The sequence below is a fragment of the Mycena indigotica genome (assembly GCF_014461135.1).
Source record: "Mycena indigotica strain 171206Taipei chromosome Unknown Mind.scaff0001, whole genome shotgun sequence".
Taxonomy (NCBI): Eukaryota; Fungi; Basidiomycota; class Agaricomycetes; order Agaricales; family Mycenaceae; genus Mycena; species Mycena indigotica.
The window spans coordinates 1,537,181-1,556,961 of record NW_023503000.1 but is presented as its reverse complement, the minus strand read 5'-3'; the positions used below and the strand labels follow the sequence as shown (position 1 = coordinate 1,556,961).

General features: G+C 51.3%; 10 protein-coding genes across 10 annotated transcripts; 5 read left to right on the top strand and 5 right to left on the bottom strand.

The window, feature by feature from the left end:
* Window positions 1-28: 28 nt before the first annotated feature.
* Window positions 29-1,993, bottom strand: MIND_00035500 (Carboxypeptidase; the record flags this gene model as incomplete). The annotated part of the gene is made up of 11 exons (XM_037357324.1): window positions 29-97; window positions 149-533; window positions 589-661; window positions 711-828; window positions 877-901; window positions 951-1,041; window positions 1,089-1,188; window positions 1,237-1,347; window positions 1,402-1,681; window positions 1,728-1,874; window positions 1,926-1,993. The coding sequence occupies 11 exons, from the start codon at window positions 1,991-1,993 to the stop codon at window positions 29-31; spliced, it is 1,467 nt and encodes a 488-aa protein (XP_037225234.1).
* An 85-nt stretch (window positions 1,994-2,078) lies between these two features.
* On the top strand, window positions 2,079-6,396 carry MIND_00035400 (PH domain-containing protein; the record flags this gene model as incomplete). The annotated part of the gene is made up of 9 exons (XM_037357323.1): window positions 2,079-3,453; window positions 3,503-3,612; window positions 3,661-4,752; window positions 4,798-4,932; window positions 4,982-5,060; window positions 5,108-5,249; window positions 5,295-5,883; window positions 5,936-6,219; window positions 6,270-6,396. The coding sequence occupies 9 exons, from the start codon at window positions 2,079-2,081 to the stop codon at window positions 6,394-6,396; spliced, it is 3,933 nt and encodes a 1,310-aa protein (XP_037225233.1).
* Window positions 6,397-6,623: 227 nt separating this feature from the next.
* On the bottom strand, window positions 6,624-7,889 carry MIND_00035300 (G-patch domain-containing protein; the record flags this gene model as incomplete). Its single annotated transcript, XM_037357322.1, has 3 exons — window positions 7,805-7,889; window positions 7,440-7,758; window positions 6,624-7,389 (listed from the first exon to the last, which is right to left on the bottom strand). Exons 1-3 carry the CDS (start codon window positions 7,872-7,874, stop codon window positions 6,624-6,626), a joined length of 1,155 nt encoding a protein of 384 aa, XP_037225232.1. The 5' UTR covers window positions 7,875-7,889.
* Window positions 7,873-10,555, top strand: MIND_00035200 (MFS general substrate transporter; the record flags this gene model as incomplete). Its single annotated transcript, XM_037357321.1, has 16 exons — window positions 7,873-7,998; window positions 8,052-8,120; window positions 8,174-8,421; window positions 8,572-8,723; window positions 8,770-8,845; window positions 8,882-8,952; window positions 8,996-9,019; window positions 9,070-9,254; window positions 9,300-9,339; window positions 9,389-9,397; window positions 9,441-9,667; window positions 9,725-9,761; window positions 9,806-9,907; window positions 9,952-10,258; window positions 10,306-10,422; window positions 10,474-10,555. The coding sequence occupies 16 exons, from the start codon at window positions 7,873-7,875 to the stop codon at window positions 10,553-10,555; spliced, it is 1,872 nt and encodes a 623-aa protein (XP_037225231.1).
* Window positions 10,556-10,854: 299 nt separating this feature from the next.
* On the bottom strand, window positions 10,855-11,326 carry MIND_00035100 (uncharacterized protein; the record flags this gene model as incomplete). The annotated part of the gene is made up of 3 exons (XM_037357320.1): window positions 10,855-10,867; window positions 11,024-11,151; window positions 11,195-11,326. 3 exons carry the CDS (start codon window positions 11,324-11,326, stop codon window positions 10,855-10,857), a joined length of 273 nt encoding a protein of 90 aa, XP_037225230.1.
* A 235-nt stretch (window positions 11,327-11,561) lies between these two features.
* On the top strand, window positions 11,562-12,645 carry MIND_00035000 (uncharacterized protein; the record flags this gene model as incomplete). Its single annotated transcript, XM_037357319.1, has 5 exons — window positions 11,562-11,621; window positions 11,666-11,714; window positions 11,762-11,803; window positions 11,848-12,328; window positions 12,378-12,645. Exons 1-5 carry the CDS (start codon window positions 11,577-11,579, stop codon window positions 12,643-12,645), a joined length of 885 nt encoding a protein of 294 aa, XP_037225229.1. The 5' UTR covers window positions 11,562-11,576.
* Window positions 12,646-12,823: 178 nt separating this feature from the next.
* Window positions 12,824-13,673, top strand: MIND_00034900 (Thioredoxin h; the record flags this gene model as incomplete). Its single annotated transcript, XM_037357318.1, has 3 exons — window positions 12,824-12,952; window positions 13,007-13,276; window positions 13,329-13,673. 3 exons carry the CDS (start codon window positions 12,824-12,826, stop codon window positions 13,671-13,673), a joined length of 744 nt encoding a protein of 247 aa, XP_037225228.1.
* Window positions 13,674-14,411: 738 nt separating this feature from the next.
* MIND_00034800 (CID domain-containing protein) lies at window positions 14,412-16,492 on the bottom strand (the record flags this gene model as incomplete). Its single annotated transcript, XM_037357317.1, has 5 exons — window positions 14,412-15,504; window positions 15,550-15,938; window positions 16,042-16,287; window positions 16,336-16,431; window positions 16,478-16,492. 5 exons carry the CDS (start codon window positions 16,490-16,492, stop codon window positions 14,412-14,414), a joined length of 1,839 nt encoding a protein of 612 aa, XP_037225227.1.
* An 87-nt stretch (window positions 16,493-16,579) lies between these two features.
* Window positions 16,580-16,924, top strand: MIND_00034700 (uncharacterized protein; the record flags this gene model as incomplete). Its single annotated transcript, XM_037357316.1, has 3 exons — window positions 16,580-16,684; window positions 16,732-16,855; window positions 16,905-16,924. The coding sequence occupies 3 exons, from the start codon at window positions 16,580-16,582 to the stop codon at window positions 16,922-16,924; spliced, it is 249 nt and encodes an 82-aa protein (XP_037225226.1).
* Window positions 16,925-17,039: 115 nt separating this feature from the next.
* MIND_00034600 (Phospholipid:diacylglycerol acyltransferase) lies at window positions 17,040-19,458 on the bottom strand (the record flags this gene model as incomplete). Its single annotated transcript, XM_037357315.1, has 8 exons — window positions 17,040-17,705; window positions 17,755-18,084; window positions 18,132-18,218; window positions 18,263-18,366; window positions 18,417-18,425; window positions 18,475-18,844; window positions 18,891-19,199; window positions 19,246-19,458. 8 exons carry the CDS (start codon window positions 19,456-19,458, stop codon window positions 17,040-17,042), a joined length of 2,088 nt encoding a protein of 695 aa, XP_037225225.1.
* Between the last annotated feature and the right edge of the window lie 323 nt (window positions 19,459-19,781).

The window sequence follows — 19,781 nt, the reverse complement described above, 5'->3', positions numbered from 1 at the left end:
CATGTGCCGCCCGCAACAGACTTGGTAATTACAAGGCCTTGCCAGCGAGCCAGCGTTGAACCATTTCTAATGCTTCTTTCGGCTTATCATATGGAACCTGTGCAGGTTGAAGGGAGACTGAAATCAGAAAATGACGGCCCCGGCTCACCATATGTCCAGCCCCTTCGATAGTCGCAAAGGTTAACCCTTTTGCGTTACGGACTAAACCGATACGATTATTTTGGCCTTTGAAACCCCACGGCCGAAGCCCTTGTTGGACGAATTCCTCCTGCCCGCTCCATTCCATCGCAAGAGTCCACCGTTCGTTGCCTTTCCAATTGCAGATCCAATCGTATGTTCCCACGTAAATCAGAACGCGAACATTGCGTTCAAGTAGTGCGGCGACATAGTATTGTGTGCTCTTCAAATGATCCAGATTTCGCTCAAACGCAGAACCGACTCCGTAGGAGCAGGTCGAGAAGTTGGAAGTCAGCGATGGGTCCACACCAAGTACGGCACGGACGTGAGGACGATCAAGGTAAGCTGTTATATCCCTATCGTAGTTAAATTGAAGGTTTGTTAAGTAAAGATGATAGCAGTGAAACTAACTTGATGATGGGATAGCACAGGCTTTCCCGCAGTTCACCCTCGCACTTTTGCGAAACATCATATGGGTTGAGTCCTAATAAAGACGTGTGAGATTGCGAGTGGTTTGCCAGATTTCGACGAGCCTGTTGCGGCGAATGGCTCCTCAAGATACGTGGCGCAGAAAGTCATGGCCGCCTGGCAATCAATCGTGTCAAAGTGGTCTTCGCAAGCACTTTTTGCTCGATCCAGGCACCGTGGAATCTGACCAGAGGTTTAGCAGGAAACATTTGAAGCGAGGTACCAACCTACAATTTTTTTCATCTGAACACAAGTTCTGTGGGACACCTTAGCATTCGTCGTTGATTGAGCGACATCCGACCTACGCAATGTCTGTAAAAGCTGGAACTGAGGCTGATGTGCATTGCATATCAAAGGAAGATGCGATTTGATGCAAATAGTCAGTGAGTCCGTTTCCTGCAGGGTAATGAGGCAAGGAAAGGGTTGCATGATTAAGTTCAAACCTATCATGACTGACTGGAGGTTGATGGGCGTGTAGCCTGCTTTGACGAGTTGCGCATTCTGGTCGTAAACCTCTGCCGCAAATACGGGTACGTAGCGGCCCTGGGAAAAGTTCAATATATATGATTCCTTTCGACAACCAAGACTGACTCCATAGGACTCTCCTGCCATATGCAGCGCCCGACCCTTGAATTGCGTGAAATGCTCGAAGAAAATAAACATAAAGGCTGCTATGTCTTTGGCAGCATCTTCAGTTGTACCCTGGAGAAATGAGATTTAATCATGGAGGGGGGGGAAATAACAAATGCAACTGACCACAGTCTCTCCGTAGTCAGCATAAGAGAAGCCAACGCCAATGGGCTGATCAACGAAGAAGACAGAGGCGGATGATGTCCAACTTTCGGGATGGAATGTTGTTGTGTTGGAGTCCGACACTCTGCAGGGTCCAAGTTCCATCAATAAACCGACCGAAGAAGAGCAACCTGGTCCGCCGTTTGTCCAGAAAATAAGGTCATCAGTAGTCGGGTCGTTGCGGCTTTCAAAGAAATAGAAGAATAGGTGTCGAGCCTGGATGTCGATGTAGCCAGTGTAACCCCTGGATTCGTTTGGATGATCGCACGGCTTCGACGGGGGGGGCTTACTGGACGGTAGGATCGCAAAAAGAGGATTTTTTGATACGAACACTATGGTTGGGGAAAGCGGGGTGTCCAAGGGTTGTAAATTTTGACTCCGAGAGCAGGCTCAGGCTTTCGAATGGTACGAATAGGCCACTATCGTACTGCTGAGGGCTGCATCAAGGTCAATAGCCACACATAGACCATAAATTGGCTTCTGGCAACCTCTCAAAAGGCGCTTGGAAGGCGGCTGCAGCCGCAACGCCAAACGCAAATGCATGGATGAGAAACATAAGTATTGAGCATTTGTAAGCGACGCGTACATGTGAATCATGTGATGTCACAAGTGTGTGACCCTCTCTTGTTGATACCTTAGCCATGGCCTCAGCGCCATCGCCGCTGCGCGACCGTTTACTCTCCAACTCTCCCGACCCTGTCAAAAACCATATCCTTCGCGAGTCGGGTCATGGCTGGACAGAGGGCTCCCCCAAGGGCAGCCCCAACATTTCTCCCCTCCGAATCGCTAAACGTGAATCGCCTGTTCGCCGACCTCCCCCTTCGGTCGCTCGCAGGAATTCATCCAGTTTCAAACATGTAAAGAATAACAACCTCGTCTCCAAGTCGCCCTTCAAATCACAAATCCCCAAATCGCAAACCCCCACCTCTGCCACCTCCTTCCTTATGTCGCCAACGCGTCGTGTTTCTGGCGAGAAACGGCCTCGTCCGCAGAGCATGCATGACCAAGCGGAGGCGGAGAATGACAGGCCATTCGCATTCAAGCGCGAACGTCGTCAGTCCAGGACCTATCAAGGTCTCATGCAGAAAGAGCCAGTCACCAAGAGTCCTTTCCGCCAAGACTCTCAACCACCACCGGCTCCCATACCACCCGTTCCGCCAACCCCCTCACGAATACCCGTGATGGCAACTACTAGTGCTTCACCTGTTCGCTCGTCACTAGTCTCAAAGCGAATGCATGGTCCGCGTGGCAGCAATACCAGTCGAGAGCGGCGCGAGGAGCGGAAAGTCACTTTCAACGAAGCTTGCGACGTGGTAGAGTTTGATCTGGAATCCGAGGAGGAGGAGGAGCTGGTCTCTGAAGAAGGCAACAGTGCGGATATAGATCCTGACAGTACTCCCGAAGACCCATTTATTCAACAAAGCCCGCCACCTCAAGAATCATCCTACGATAGTGTTGATCTCTCCGACGCATCCATGCTTCCAGACACTTCCATGCCTCTCGAGCTTGACCCTGACGTCAGTATAACTGGCATTGTTGATGCTATGTTCTTCGCTCCAGCAGATGGCACGAGCACGCCGCCCCCCCACCTGGGGTCATCTCACACTCGTACATACGAGTTCACGCCAGACCACCCTACAGATCTCGACACTGAAGAAGGGATCCCATTTGGTCGTTCTCATCATGCTGAGCGTTCTGCGGCATTTCACGCTCATCAAGCACATCCAGCGCCAATTCCCCAACCGCAATTATCAGCGAGTCGACCATTACCGCGTCCAGACATGGCTCGATCACGTTCAGCCACACCTCCACACTCTGTCGAAGACCATGCTACACCTCCACTGGGTCGCACAACACATTTTGAACGGCGTCATACAGCGGCAGCAGAAGACCATTATTCTGAGGACGAGAATGAGGCTCGTGATGTGGCGCGTCTACCGGGCTCGCCGTCTCCGGCGCCGGGTCGCGTTTCCGACTTTGTGGAAATCGGGGTTTCTCGTTTTTCTTTGCCCAGCGGTAGGTTATATTCCCCCCTTTTATGCTTTATATAATCTCAATGTTGCAGGTGGAGGCTCTGGTACTGGTTCGGACCCATTTTCCCTTCCACAACTAAGAGACGAATCACTCCCCCATGATGGTGACGATAGTCGTGATTTGAGTTTGCGACGGAGCGAGGTAAGTCTATCGTTCCAGTATATATTGAAGATTGATTCGTGGCTTCAGTCCGATCGACTTCTTTCAGAGAAGTTCGAGCAAGGATCTCCACGTCCGGCCGGCATGGATAGTCCCAGCGGTGGCCGACCACGCATCAGTCGGGAAGATGTCCAGCGTCGCATGCGAGCGAGGAGTGCCACTCCAGAACTAGAAGAGCCTCGTCTTGCTGAGCGAATGGACGTGGTTGATGAAGAGGAAAATACCTCTCATGACCAGAGTAGCGAGATGCAGGACAACAGCGTGATGGCAGACGATGATGATGACGAGTTTAAAGAGGAAAGGGAAGCGGAAGCGAGATGGGAACTTGCTCAACAAGAGGAGCGGGAGGGAAGTGCGAGCACGGAGATTGCTGTGATTGAAACAGCTGAGAGACGCATCGTCAATCCGCAAAGTCCACGCAACGAAGAGCCGGTTTTGTCGCCAAGTCTCGGGCTGGACTTTGGGACTCAGTTTGGGATGGACATGCTCAGTCTTCCTGCCATCTCCGGTAGCGTGAATTCACGCCTGAGCGGGACCTCATCAATGCGAACTGCTGAACGCCTGGAACCCGAGCGTATGTCGGTGGATATGGACACCCGTAGTGCTCTTGACCGACTGATGGAAGATGTGGCTGGCGCAGGCGGTTTTGAAGAAGGCGATGAGTCAGTCCGAACCGACGAGGTTGAGACACCTACAAGCCCCACGAATCCACATGCAATCACCAGAGCAGCAACTGACTCTGCCCTTCTTCAGATCGGTGACGGGCTTGCGGCTGGCACTGGGCTTAGCCGCACTGTCAGTGTTGCATCTTCTTCCTCCTTGTTGAGCCTCCCTCCCCCAGTACCACCCAAGGACAACATCCACTCTCGGGAAACCAGGGAGGCTATGATTCTTGAAGCACGTCGCGAAAGGCGACGCATGGAGGAAGGTGACGATTATCGACCTCAATCAACGGGCCATCTTCGCGCTGGCCGACCCAGTGCTCGACGAAGCATGAGTACTGGTGATGTTCAAGACCTCGTTCAAATGCGAAATGACGGACTGCTTGATATCGGCAAGGACGATCTACTCGGCGCTACAATCCAGAAGGAACTGAACAAGCGGGATGAACCCCAGAAGCGGGTATGTTGTTTCCAGCTGCTTTTTTGTTGCTAAATGGTTTTGCAGAAATACCATGTTCGTGAACGTGAAGGACTGATTTACGCGTCTTCATCAGATCCTGATGGCATATCACATCTTGCTGGTGCCGGTGATCTGGATGTGGGGAAAGCCTGGCGGACAGTCCGTCGGCCATCTGATATGGTTGGTCCCTCTTGTTCTAGTCATATTCAATGGTACTCACGTAGCGCAGAATGAATACTCCAAGCAGATTAAAGAGTACCGCGCCCAACAAAACCCAGGTAAAGCGTTCGGCAAGGTTTTTGTGAAAGGTAAGGAGCATGTCTATTGTTAAGTCGTATTTTGACATCCGTCACAGTTGTCGGCGTCAGAGGCATACACCTACCGCTTCCAACGGAAACAACTGCGTTAACTTGCACCCTCAACAACGGCATTCACTTTGTTACAACTCCAGAATTCCCGCTAGGTGCGGATTGTCCTATTGATCAAGAATTCGAGCTGTGTGTCGTCTCTTTCTTTCCCGTTGCGTGATCTAAATTTTCCAGCATTGAACACAGCAAACTGGAATTTACCATGACCATCAAAGTCCGAAAAGACCCTCATATCGCCAAGCAATTCAAGTCTCTGACGCCAACCCCGACACCTGTTGCACCTATCCCGCCTCCCATGGTTCAGCCAGCACCATCGAAACCGGCGAAACGCAGCTTTTGGTCTTCATCACCAAAGAAGTCCAAAGACAAAGCGCCGCCACCACAGCCACAACCTGTTCCCACTCCGGTTGTCACCCAAGGTCCTTTGCGACTGCCAGAGAACCTAGCGCGATATTTGAAGCCTGATGGGACGCTGGCGCGTTCGTTCATTGCGTTCAAAGACATCGCTCAACGTTGCGACACACGCTTGTTTGAAAGCAGCTACCCGCTCATCGGACAGCGTCTTGAACTTGGCGGCAAATCTTCCACGTTGCAGGTCGGAGAACTTGTTCTTCAAATCTTGAGGCTTCCTCCGCTGTCTGGGATACCTCCTGATCAGCTGCCTCAAAGTTTAGACGAGTCTTTGCGAGGGCTGCGGCATATCAATTGGCACAAGGTAACCTACTTCCAAGGAACGTTGACGCAGAATGGCGGAGATTGCAGTGTATGTCATGACTGACACGTCTCTTGGATTTGTTGCTGACAGAATTATTTAGACATGGCGACGACGGCAATTCCGTGTCGTTGGAGCAAGTCTGATCTCTTTCAACGACGTGACGAAAAAAGCGACAGCGACTATCGATCTGAAAAAGGCGGTTGCCGTGGAGGACGACCAGGAGGCGCGAGGAGCAATGAGCCCGGCATCGAATATGACTGGACGGAGCAGCAGATACGACGAATATGATGGGCTTTATGGGGTTGAGCGGTCATTCCGTCTGATCTTCCCGAACAACCAGGAGATTTCGTTCTTTGCTGATACGGACGAAGAAAAGTCGAAATGGTACGTTGCCTTTTTTTGGATTTGGCAGAGTTCTTCTAACTTGTGGATAGGCTGGAGATTCTGCGTGCGCTTGTTGGTCATATTCCGCCGCATCCGTTGTGGGCCGAATTGTTATGGCAGCGACAGGAGGAATTGAGCAGGCGGCCAGTTAGTGGCGCGCCGCAACCAGAATCATAGACCCTCATCCAGTCCGTTTTCGTGACTCCCAGTTTTCTTGCACATGACTTTTTTTCAACTCTACCCGCTAGTCTACGCTCTCCGATGTACTACTATTTATCTGTAAATACGTCGTTAACACCTTTCAGCAGAAAGGTTTACATTGCCAAACGAATGACTCAGTCCTAAAGGTGGTTTTTAGAAGAGATCAACTTGTTCTGAGAAATAACTTGATTGTCTGAAGTTGTCTACGTTGTACTATCTTCTAATGCTTTTAACCGTTTTTTCTCTTTCTTGGCCTTCTTTCTATCTTCCTTGGCCATTTCTACCGTTGCTGTAGGCTCTTCTACCCGTCTCTTTTTCTTCTTAGACTCCGACTTGTCCTCCGTCTTGTCGTTCTCTCGCCGTCTTTTCTTTTTCTTCTTGGTAGGTTCGTCGCTGGGTTCTTCTGGCTGCACGACGTCAGCCTCCTTATCTTTTCGTCGCTTGGCTTTTTTCTCCTTCTTCGCCTCTGATACGGTCAGTTCGCCCACATCGCTTTCTCGAGCTTTTCCCTTCTTGTCTTTGTGCTTCCGCTTCTCGGACTTGCTCTCTGCTTTGCCCTCCTCCGCTTTTTCCTCTGGGACAGGCAGTGCCGAAGTCGAGGGCATAAAGGATGGTTGCCTGCTGCTTCCAATACCGAATCTTGGAGTGGCCGCCTCAGCATCGTCGCTTGCCATTCGTGGGGTCCGTGAACCGATCCCGCCTCTGGGCATATCAATATCGTCGACAGGCGTGGCTGGGGCAGGCGTGGATTTGCCCGATTTGGCGAGAAGTTTGTCCTTGAAATAATCGGCGACGCTTTTCTTTGAGGTTGTGATGAGGTTGTCGTCTGGGCTGTCTCCGCAGGGTGTCAGTGTGCCCTCGGGAGTTGCGGCGGTGGTAGAGCTGCTGCTGGCCACGCCCAGGATTTCAGATATCGCGGCAGCTGATTTGGAGGCGATGTTTTTAGCAGCGATGGCTCGGGCGCGGTGTCTGTAAGAAATGGCTCAGTTTGCAAAGAAGTGGATTAAACTGACACATACGCTCTGTGTCGCGGGACAACAGGCTTCACCGCGTCGACAGCAGCAACAGAAGCGGCCACAAAATCCGAGTAGACCGGGGCTGGTGTTGATTTGGTAGGGTCTTGGGTAGCGTTGAGGCGCTCCAACACTCGTTCAAAGTCGCGATTTTGCTTCCAAGCGATCCCATTGGGGTCTTTTTGTTGCGCTGCACCGATGCCCAGCATGTCCAGTTTCTGGGACACTTTTATGTGCGATAGACGCCCTTCACCCTCCGCTCCCAGACCCTTAGACGCATCCCACCCGAACTTCGAGAGGTAGGTTGCGCCGAATTTTGCTGCGTCTATTGTCTTTAATCAGAGAAAATTATTGGGAGAGTAACTGCATACCATCTGCCCATGTGAGATTGCGCGGGTCGTTGCCTATGCGCTGCTTCGTTTTCCGCCCCGATAGACCCATGTTGCCGCCAGAAAAGTTGTGGTGTCACAGACGCGTCACGCACTCGCCGCGTTTGATGTACATCCATGCCTGGCAAGAGTACCAGGACAAGGCGGAGGCGCTCTACGCTGCCAGCCCAAATAACGTGCGCTAGACACACTCATCCGGCCAATCGCTCCTTGTTGACATGGAAGACAGACGCGCTACTGCGTGAAATGGAGGGGCTCCGATGGAAAGCTGGTTCTCAAAATCACCGACAACACCACAGTGTGTCTGCCAGTTTTACATCTCCCATCGTTGTGTTGATAGGATATGTTTAGTGTCTCAAATTCAAGACATCCAGCTCCGTGTTTCTTAACCGATTCGAGGCGCTCAATCTTGCGCTTATTCAGAAGATGCAGAATCGGCGACAACAGCCAACTACGACGTCCAGTGAAACGCCAGCGGCTGATACGAATACGACTACGAGTACCCAGCAACCAGCGGCAGCTGCCAGTGGGGCAGTCCCCACAGCTGCTGGTCCGGCCTCAGGCGGGGTAAAGAAGAAGAAACCGAAGAAGAAAAAGTAGTGTGCCAGTTGTGTGTAGGACATCGGAGTGGGGGGAATCAATGTTTTTCTGTGCTTTTGACGTGCGTTCTCTGTCTACGACTTTTGAGATCAGATTTCCTTTCCGGCTTGAGTGCTTGCTTAAGACTGTTGGGGTTCTTGTCGACCGAGTCATTTCCTAGCCGAAACCACCATGTCGCTGGAAGACACCCCACTCCTCGCGTCGGCCGCTGAACTCGCCCACGAGGCTGTCTACAGTCGATTCACGCCCTCGCGAAAACGCATCATCGTCTCCCTCGTCAGCTCCAGTGCTATCCTCCCAAGTTCGTTGCAGATCTTGTCCATCCACACCCAAACGAATATTTCTAGTGTTTGCGAGTGGCTCGTTTATACCCTCCATCCCGCAAATTGCCAAAGATCTGGACACGACTGGGGAAGTCGTCAGGTAAGCTGCTGATAAGACGCGTCTCAACTCTCCCAGTTTCGCAGTGAGCATTTCGATCATTGGCGCTGCCCTTGGTGCCATGATATTTGCGACATACTCTGGTTTCTGTGCGTTCAAAAATTGACAATGTCCTTTGCTGATGCAACCCAGACGGGCGGCGGCCAATGTACCTCTGTCTGTTGCACTTCATTTCCCCCAAAAAGGTGTTCTTTACCTTATACTAGGTGGCCTTCCTTTTCTATGTTTTGGCTCTCTTGGTGTTGCGCTCTCCCGTACCGTCTCGCAGCTGCTTGTCTTCCGCTTCATCCAAGCATTCGGCACGTCTGGCGGTTTCGCCGTCGGCGCCGGGGTCATCGGCGACATCTACAAGCTCACCGAGCGGGGCACCGCGATGGGCATATTCTTCTCAGTCAGCTCTTTGCTTCTTGCTTTTTCAATTTCCTGATCCGGGCAGGCGTCCCTGGTGGGAAATGCTATATCGCCTATCGTCGGAGGTGAGCGAATTGTTATTGGGTCAAAGCTGCTTTGATCCACGTTTTCCAGGCTGGGGAGGTTGGTTGCTGTTACCGCGATTGGATCTTATCTCATTTGTCAGCGAAATACTCCTCTTGGCGGAACGTGCAGCTTGGCCTGTTCGTCGCGGGCCTCCTTGTCTATTTAGGCATGCTTACTCAGCTGCCCGAGACGTCCCATCCTGGCACGCTGGGCATCGAAAAACTTGACGCACAACAAACAAACAGCACTCGTCGCAAGTCCCGATGGGTGTGGCTCAACCCGTTTGCGTGCATGTACCTCCTCCGTGGGCCCAACTTGTTGCTTGTAGTGCGTATAATTAATGCTATCATGAAGCAACTATTGACTAGTAAGCATCGTGATTAGACTGTAGCGGGCTTCACTGTGTTATATACGGACTACGGTATGCCAACTCAACTGGAAAGAATAATTCTCATCTAGACATAGCGCTGCTCATACCCATAGCATACACACTGGGGAAACGCTACGACATCACAAACGAGGCCATAATCGGCGCCTTATTCTTCCCTATGGGCGTGGGTAACATTCGTAAGTCCTACCACCCGCTCCAGCCTGCCTCTCAACCTCATCAGTCGGGGCCCCACTGGCGGGAATTATTGCTGACCGAATGGTCATCAAATGGCGCAAACTCCGTAACGGCGTCTGGGTGCCAGAGGACCGCCTCCGCGCCACACTCTGGGGTGGCGCAACGCTTGTCCCGCTCTCCATCGTTCTTTCCGGGCTCATCACCCACTATATTCCTGGGCCACTCGGGCTGACACTCAATCTCGTCTGCTTCTTCTTCAATGGACTGGGTGTCGATCTGGTGCTCAGCCCCTCCGCGGCCTATTTTGTAGACGCCGTCCACTCTCGCAGCGCCGAGATCATGGCCGCGACTGTGTATGTGACTTTGTTCATGTTTTAGTCCTTTCTCACGGCTATAACAGCGGCCTGCGCTCGTTCCTCCTATCCGCCGCGATTTCGGGTGTGCTACCGTCGCTCCACCGCTTCGGGCTTGTTGCAACCAATACCGCGGTTGGCCTCCTCGCGTGGGCAGGTGTTGGGTGAGTCTGATTCTTTTTGGCGACTATTCAGTCCTTAAACCTCGATGACAGGTTGCTGTGGCTGACAATCCGGTTTGGCGGCAGGATGCGCAAGTGGGTGGACGTGGGTTATTCTACAATCGAAACCACGTAGACTACTCTGCAATCGGGAGCCCAGCACTGGTTCATACAGCTAAGACACGTTTACCTTTTGGAGGCCGCTGGGAAATGTGTTCATCTAAACAACGTGAGTCTAGGAAAACCTAACACAGCAATTGCAGGCAGTTTCGAAGAAGCGTTATGCTCATTGAAAACGCGTGAAAGAGGAATAAACTTTCGCTTTTTCTATGGCTTTAGGCTAAATATTGCGCGACCCTTAGCGGTTGAAGATTTGACATTATTCCGGACAACATTTAATCTAACGTTCTACCTATGATGTCCCATGTTAGAGTGCTATAGTTGTGTCCTGTTTGAAGAATTAGCCAGTGTACGCCAGAATATAAGAGAGGAGAGATCAGAGGTGTCAAGGTTTGGAGCCCGCCCCCGTGAAGGGTATCCTCCATGAAGAAATTCAAAGAAAAATCCAACGCATCACGAATGGGACGTAGAAATTGCTGCTCACCTAGAATTCAAGCAGCGCCACCGAGGATGAACAGCAAAGTTCAAGGAGGGAAAAAATTGAGGTCGCGTCGAACGAGAGTGAGCCCCATTGAGTTGAAGACGCCGTAAAAGGCGTCGACAATCGTATATCTGTCTCTATGAGTAAACCTGCCCGACATCGAGCACCAAACACGAGTAACAAGCTGCTCATATCTTCGCAGCTTGCACCTTTTTGCCGCGCTCGATGCTCTGGTCGGGCAACAGAGGGGTTGGGAGGGAGTAAGGCCAGATCCAGGGGAACAGCCTTACAAAGCCTGCCCACCATTCTGGGCGACACCGACGTGCTTAGGGCCGGTCGCTTTCCGTAAGCACCCAGAATATGCTCCGTGTCTCCGGGGACTTTCCCCACAGCGAAAGAAGAGAGTTCAAGTCTCTCTGTGCGGATGCTGCGACAACGATTCTTCGAGCGACGCGCTGGTTGGAAACCAAAAAAATTTGAGTTTCGTCACGCGTGACACATGCCGTTTCTGCGTGCGTGGCGATCACTTAGTCATTCATTCCTTCACACTACAGCCATGACCTCGAACAGCGCCAACCGTCCTAAGCAACCTCCTCGCACTGTGCGTGATGCTCACTTCTCCATGACTTATCTCACCATATCCAGGTAATCTTTGCCAATTTTCCGAGCTTGAAAGTTATCGAGCCGCCGAAAGGTACGCGTCAACGGCTCCACTGAACACATTGACCGAATCAACAACAGGCACCTTCTCTACGCGGAATGACCAGTGGTGTTTGACCTACTGTGTGTACTCCTCTACATCTTACTGACTCGCTGACTCCAGTTAGGCTCCCAGAATGTGGCTGGGCGGATCCACAACCGTGGTCCTTGGTGCCGCTCAGTTTGCATACGGAAGGTTTTCTCGCATGAAGTACGGAATGTCATCCAGTTCAAGAGCCACAAGGAGATCGGGGCTGATGGTAAAGCCCGCTACCCCCTCCCATCGGAGGGTCAGCCAATCAACCTACCGTCGTATCTGGGGGGAAAGCAAATCGAAGACCCCGAGCATGGACGTAAGTCCCCTGGCGATGTGAAGTACTGGGATGAAGGCTGGTACTTCTGGAAATCAACGACCTTCCTTGGCGCACATGATATCATTTCCCGCCTTCCGCTGAATCTTGAATCGCAAACTCGACAGGAGGAGATAAGAATAGCGAAGCGGAAAGTGTGGCAGGATTATCAAGCCTTTCTCCGGGCAGGCAGACCGAAGTCGGAGGAAAATAGATGGATTGGACCCGTTGTCCCTACCAACGTTGGCCCCGATGTGTCGTATGTTCTTGTCTCTGATCAACCGTGTTTTTTTTTGACATGTCTTCAGTTCTCAAGCTCTGCTCGTACCCCTACCACTTGACACGGAACCACTGCTTCAACCAATCCACCACCTCCTCGAGCCTACGCGGCATTCACTAGAGCTTCTACAGGAGAACTGGAACGACGGACATTTCCGCAAATTCGGGCAACGAGTTTGGGAGAAGTCTTTGTCTGGGGAGCCGTACGCCTTGGTTTCGCGTGCTTACAACTTTGCGTACGAGCAGTGGAAGAACAAAGACAACAATGACGACGATGACACGGAGAAGGAAACGTAGGCTAGTTGGTATCTTGGGATGTAATATACTTAGGACCATATCTAATCACGTTGTGGAAGCTTGTAGACTCTCTCGTTCCCGTGACCTGAGGACTTGCTTTGTAACTCGGAGTGTCATCTTGGTATTTAAGCCGTGCTGCCCACCCATGGCCCCGTAATACCCATCCAAGTCAGTCATCATGAAAGGCGCAAACTCTCCGGTGGAAATCAAAAGCGTCAAACAATGGAACGAGTCTCTGAGAAGCGCAACTGCTACTGGGATGACGGTCGTCGTTGACTTTCACGCTGAATGGTGTCAACCGTGCAAGGTGTGTTCTGAGCTGACAACGACAACACCCATAAGTAACCACAAATGTTTACAGATGATAGCACCGCGGTACAACGCACTCGCATCCGATTATCCTCAGGCTGTCTTTTTACGAGTCGATGTCGACGAGCAGAAGGCCATCGCGGCTAAATACCAAATCACTGCCATGCCCACCTTCCTTGCCATAAAGTACGGAAAGGTAGTCGACATGCTTCGAGGAGCAGATCCCTACGGTCTGGCGAAACTTATTGGGCAACATTCCGGCCCGAATCCCCCTGTGCCGCCGCTCCCAGAAGCGGCCGAAGCCGAGAAAAGCGCTGGCAATGTGGGTATTGACTAGTATCTCGCGTGAGCTCTTTCCAACTCACGTCTGGTAGGACTTGTACAGGGAGGGGAAATACGCGGAGGCTATCGAGAAGTACGGCGCTGCAATCGCCATTGCGCCGACCTCTGCTGCGCTGTACAGCAACAGGTCAATAGCTTATCTCAAGCTGGAGCCTCCCAACCACGATCTCGCTCTTGCCGATGCACAGAAGGCAACGGAGGTTGAACCGAAGTGGGGAAAGGGCTACGTAAGACTGGGGGAGGCGTTGCAGAGTCTGGAGAAGAACGAGGAGGCGGTCAAAGCTTTCGAGCAGGCCGTAGAGCTCTCTCAAGGGCTGGCACAGACGGAAGCAAAGAAGAAGTTGCAGGGAGTGAAGCAGCAGCTAGGATGGCATTGAAATGATAGACAGTGTGTTGTTTGTTGGACAGTCCGACCGTTCAAGATCGATGAACGACGGGTTTTAAGGTAAATGAAGGCGAGTGTTGAGGACCGGTAATCGAGGAAGGGTCTTGTGGGAGAACGAAAGCACAAACCCCACGAATGAAGCCTGAGCCACTCGAAGCTCTGGCGGAGCAGCTAAAAGGGTATCGACCAAAACCACGTGACAGCAGTGGGGTTCGAACCCACGCCCTTTCGGACTGGATATAGGCTGCTTACCTAATTCCAGCGCCTTAACCACTCGGCCATGCTGCGCGCGGCTGCTTGGTTTGGTTCTGGGGCATTCTAGCTGCTCGGAAATCCAAGAATCAGTTCAATCGGTGCAGCGGTTGTCGAGATATCATTGAATCAATATTTGCTGATGGGATCATGTTAAAATTATTGATCTTGTGCTTCAGACACTGGGGGGTAGATTCCCTTTCTAGCACACCAACAACCATCCAAATCGGTGAATTGGCTGTGAAGATACATCGACAACATCTTTGACTGTTTGACAAGCCTCAGGATGATGTGTGACGAGATTGTGACAATATCACGCCAAGTCACATCAGACGTTTGCCAGGCATATTCCGGCCCTCGTGCTCGTCGACAAACAGAGGTCAACTTTGAACCTTTTGGAACAACACTCAAGTAAAAACCGGAAAGAATTAATAAGTAGTATGTCAAAGAGATACATGTACGCAGATAAAACCAATCACTAATCGCGTCCAAAAACCCACTTTTCTCCCACTCGTTGCATTTTGCCCCCTGCAGTTGAACCAGCTTCAGACGATACATTCGTGTCACCAAGTACGATAGCATCACTATCATGCCATGCTCCCCCGTTATGACCTCCGCCACCTCGACCCCTTGAGAATCCTCCTCTGCCTCGACTGCCTCTAAATCCCTGTTGTTGGTGACCTCCCCACTTATCGGGTTGTTGCTGCTGGTAAGTCTGTATTGGTTGTGGTTGTGGCTGAACTTGCTGTTGTCCAGTCATCGTCGTCGTCCCTGGCATCACTCCGCCAGTCATGACATACTGCATTAGCTGCTCCATAGTCGGCGCTGTCCCAAACGACGCTTGCCACATCCTGCCCATCGCCTCCCACGACGCTGGTGATGTAAAATCAAACGTGGAGGCATCGAAGTTGGATAAATCGGCTGGGTTCTCTAAAGTTGCAGGTTGGGCGGCGTTAACAGGGAGCCGTGAAGATGTATTCACATCTACGAATGACATCTGACTCTCGTGGTTATTTGCCGCTCTCACACTGCTCGTAACCAGCTGTGGCGGCTGGTTTTGATTCGCAGCTGCTGCTTGTTCATCGACAATATCGTCTGGCGGCTCGGGTGAAGGCGAGGCTGGCCGTATCTCCCTCCCAAATTCGTCCAATCCCGCTTGGGGTGGCTGTGCTACTCTCTCTGAGGGCCGCCTTGGAGGACTATACGGCCGTGCGCTGGGTCGATCCCCTCCCCGCGGCGGCGGACTTTCTGATCGGCTTCGGCCTTGTCTTCGTCCTTCCTCTTTATGGAAACGGTCGCGATTATCCGAATTTCGCCCTTCTCCCCGTCCACGGCCACGAGACCCGCCTCGAAAGTTACCCCGCCCTTCGTACCCGTTATGATTGCGTTGTTGCTGGTGTTCAGAACGTGGGTCGTGTCTCCTTCCATGAAAGTTGTCTTGGGCGGGCGGATGGGGCGGTGGATGGGGTTGTTGTTGTTGTACTTGGTGAGGAGGATGGGTGAGATTGGCGGTTAGTTGCTGCAGTAATGAAAGCTGCGGCACACTACCAGTGGTATTGGGTGTCGTTTGTCTACATCAATGTTAACTGATGAACAAGTAATTTCATGTCACAAACCCCAAGTTAGTTTGGACCGCATTATTGGCAGCAGCTTGGGTGAGTAGCGCCAACAAGGTCGCTTGAGCATCCGTGGCTGGAGGTGGTGGTGGCACCGTTTGAGCCGGGGTTTGTGGTGGCGGAGCGGCAACGGCAACGGCGGCAGCACGCGGGTCGAGCGTGACTTTTACTTGGTTATTTACTAAAACAAACCCAGAGGTCGATTCAGTTACTAGACTCAAAAACACAGGACGCAGAAAGCAAAGCGGATTATTGGGGTACTCATCATCATGTACAGCTCGCAACAGATATGCACCTTTTTCTGCAGCCACATCCTTCAGCCGCGCCAGAATCAGCAGTGGAAATGTAGATCCTTTCACCCAAATATCGAGTACTTTTTTCGTCTTTTCCTATTATTACCAGATAGGAACGTTAGGAATGCTATCAAAAACAGACAAAACGAGATAAAACTGAATGCCACAGAAGCCTAATTGTAGAGTGGTGTTTACGAACCTTGCCTTCAGAGGTTCCAGTTGAGATCATATCTTGAAATAGACCTTCTAGGATACCTTCTAATTTGAGGAGAAAGGTGGCAGAGTTTCCGGGTTGAGAATTTATGTCGCCAGTAAGACCCTGCTTCACAACTTGACTGCGAGCTGCACGAGCCAGAGCGTCGAAAACATAGAGACTAGAAATTTTGGCAGACGGCGTGAGGGTTTTGTGTGTTCGGTACATGATTGAAACCAGTTGAGTGTCGTCCTAGGCGATGTTGAGTTTGAGGTGAGAGAATGAACGTCTGCGACGCACTGCCATCGACTTCATTGCAAGGTCAGTGAGGTTGTTCATTTTTGACGCCGACAACCGTTTGGCGTTGACGACCTCCTTGAGAGAGGTCTCAAACTCCTGAAAACGTATAAACAAGCCAATCGGTGGTCTAGCAAAAGCGTACAGCCAGGTGGGACATGGTCCAAGCTGAGAATCGTGGTCGTGGTGGCAAAGAGAGAATGGTTTTGATGTGTGACCGCCGTCTCGATTGGAAGAATATTAATTAATGTCGGCGGCCTCGCGACGCGCAAAGGCAACACTCGCAGCAGCTATCGGCTTGTCTGCGCTTACTATATGGGCCGTTCACTTCCAGCAAGAACAACAGCATGAAGTAATTTGAGTCAACAACACGCTTGTTACGTCTCACGTCTATTTTAGACCATGTACCAAGGTGTTTTGCGGGACGATGAGCGACGCAGGGAAAAGAGGGAAAAAAGAGAGGAAGAGCTGCGAGAGTCGCAGAGAAAACGGGAGATCTACGAGAAAGTGCAACGGGTAGAGAGTGAGTTGAAACACGTCTTTCTTCCAGCGGCAAGTTTGAGGGATTACAGGTGACAACCAGAAAGGCTGAAAACCACTTAAATCGTCTGAATCCTCAGCACAATGGCTAACAGCAGTATGCTCTGGTACACCACAAACGCAAGTCAACGGACTCGGAGACTTATGACCCCCCCACCCCTCAAAAATCAATCCCAATGCATTCTCTGCGCATATTCTCGAATATTGGACACATAGCTATCGTGAACTTCATGGCCCACCCCCGTGACTACTTTCAATACTATTTCGTTCAAACCAGTCGAGCCCAGAATATCGACATGATCGCTCGTGTTGGCCCCGCCTCTTGGGATGGAAGGCACGGGGCGATGAGGGAGTTCAACGACAGTAACGTTGATATTGGCAGGATTCCAGCGAGGACGGCGCCAACCTTCAACACACATTGCACCCAGACTGAGAAGACTGACAGTGCCATCACCCTCGCCCATCTTGACACCGTTGACGACTTTGGGTAGCAGCGTCTCGTTGGTAAAATCAGCGTCGATATAGCTTTTCCGGACAAGTGGTGTATCGAACGGGGTACCAGCTGAGCATGAACCATCGGAAGGGTCAACGCAGAGCGGGTCCAACCCAGACGCTTGATCGGCGGTCTCGTCGTATGCATTCGGGTCCTGGGTGTACCAATAAGAGCGTTCGGTCTCTTTACCATGTCCGTAGACACAGTATATCTTCATTGAGGGAGCATTTGGAAGTTGGACCTCTAATGGGTTTGTCCACTTGCGATGGTCAAGATTGTTAGCCTTGAGTCTGGCTTCGTCGCGTTCAATTCCGAAAGAAAAATTGGTTTCGATCATTTTCTGCAACGATTTGAGACGAAAAAATGACGATCCACTAGTTCAAACTGACCTGAAACGTGGACGGTGTGTGCTGCAATATCCAGTCGCTCGCTGTGTCTGCAGTCATGTTCTGCAGCTCCTCGCGAATTCCAGCACTGGTGCTGACAGAGCCAGGTGGTGGCGGTGGTGGAGCTAACCGGAATGCGATCAGCTCTCCATGAGAATGTGTGCAGTTATGCGAGTCGTCGGGTGCTCCATGGGGTCCACCCCAGATGTCGTTTCCGCCCTTGATCCACATACTCGCACTCCCCGCCCACGATCGAAACAGCTTTTGGCGTTCCGCACGCGAAAAGAACCTCTCAAGAACATAGGCCCCAGCAGGGTTCATTTGAACGGTATCCTACAAATGGTATTCAGTGCTTGAACACACAATACCGCGAACCGAACCTTCATTTCTCCAGACAAAAAAGCGGACATGGCTTTGGCGACACCGAGATGCGTCCCGGCGATGGAAATATACGCTTCGATATGGTTCTAGGAATCTTAGCGCAAACATACGAGTCAACATGCGCTCGCACCTCGACCCAATCGGCTCCGCCTGCCCCGTGTTCAGGGGACTCAACCCACTTGAAGCTATCGGATGTCAGATTTTGTTGAGGGGGGATGATCAAGCATACAAATACTATAATGGTCGTTAGCCTCACGATGTAAAGCAACAGGCCTCAAAGTTACCAAAACAACCTAGAACAATAATGATGGCACCGTTTTCTGTTGTTTCATGGCTGTGGACATACGTTGGCCCCCATGGAATGCGCAGCGAGTACAACCTTTCTGTTTTGGCGGCGCTTGAAACCTTCGATTGTGGATTTGAGCCTTGAAAAGTACCCATCGCGTTCCTCCAGGTTATAAAACGACAACCGCCAGTCGTATGGCGCCATATGGAGATTATTCGTATCATAGTTGACCACAGCGAGATTCTCCACAATCTTGCTCCATATCCAGTAGCCTTGAATAAAACTCGACGCTGCGTCGATACCCTCTGCCGCACGAATTTTAGATCCCGGCGGGTCTAAGCCAGTGACAGGGTCAAGCATCATAGCATTGATCCATTTTTCGCGATTGAAAGTGACTTGTGAAAGCATATTGAAGCCACCCCATAGCTTTTGGCGGAAAAAGGTTCGATATTCTGGATCGGTTGACCACGACTCGAGACCCTGGAAGGAGTTCAACAGGTATAATGAAGCGAGAATACCGACTTGCTGTAGATATAATGCCGGGTATAAGAACAATGGGATGTTCTGCCGTTAAGCCACGGTTACGCATTGACTCTCCAACCTGAAACTCCCTCCCATCCACATTGAACTTCCAAACTTCTGGTATGTTGCTACGAAGCCTCTGCCATTCGTTCTCTACGCGTGAGAGGTCGAATCCGGGTATGTCAGGCATGGTATACTCCCCAAGCAACAATGTCAAGTGTGCATGGAGGTCTTGTATGTCGCGCGGTTCAATGAGGGACTAGTCGAGTTCAGCACGCGTTCCAAAAGAAATATCGAACACAAACAAATGCTAAGAGCGCGCCCAGCAGGATACCAAGCGGAAACAGAAATCTACGTGTGGCAAATAGCGATCTCGACTCCCTCTTGTGTTTATGCTTGGAAACCTCTGCTTTCAAAGTCTTTGCTGCCTCTTTAAGTTTCTCCGCGGAGTCTGGGTCGGAATCTTTGGTGACCAAGTTGGAATCAGACCAATTTTTGCCTCGATGGACGAGCACCATGGTCGCCAAAGGAAGGCGCGTCACACAGGCCGAATCAGGAATGATGCGCCATCGATGTTTCCTCTCTTCCCTCATCCAAGTTGTTCTATACACAACTTCCATCCGCCCTCGCATTCTATGCGGGACCATAGCGGACCGGCGAGTGCTAGGTACCCGCCACCGCTAGAAGCTGCTCTCTCCATTCTCTCTTTACTGAGTTCTGGCCTCAAAAGTCAGGTCAAAACGACGCTCGTTACGTCCTTGCTGTACTTTTTGTCCATCCATGACTATGCTATTAACCGTAGGCATAAAACGGCATCCTAGCGCGTTGCTTTACGACTCCC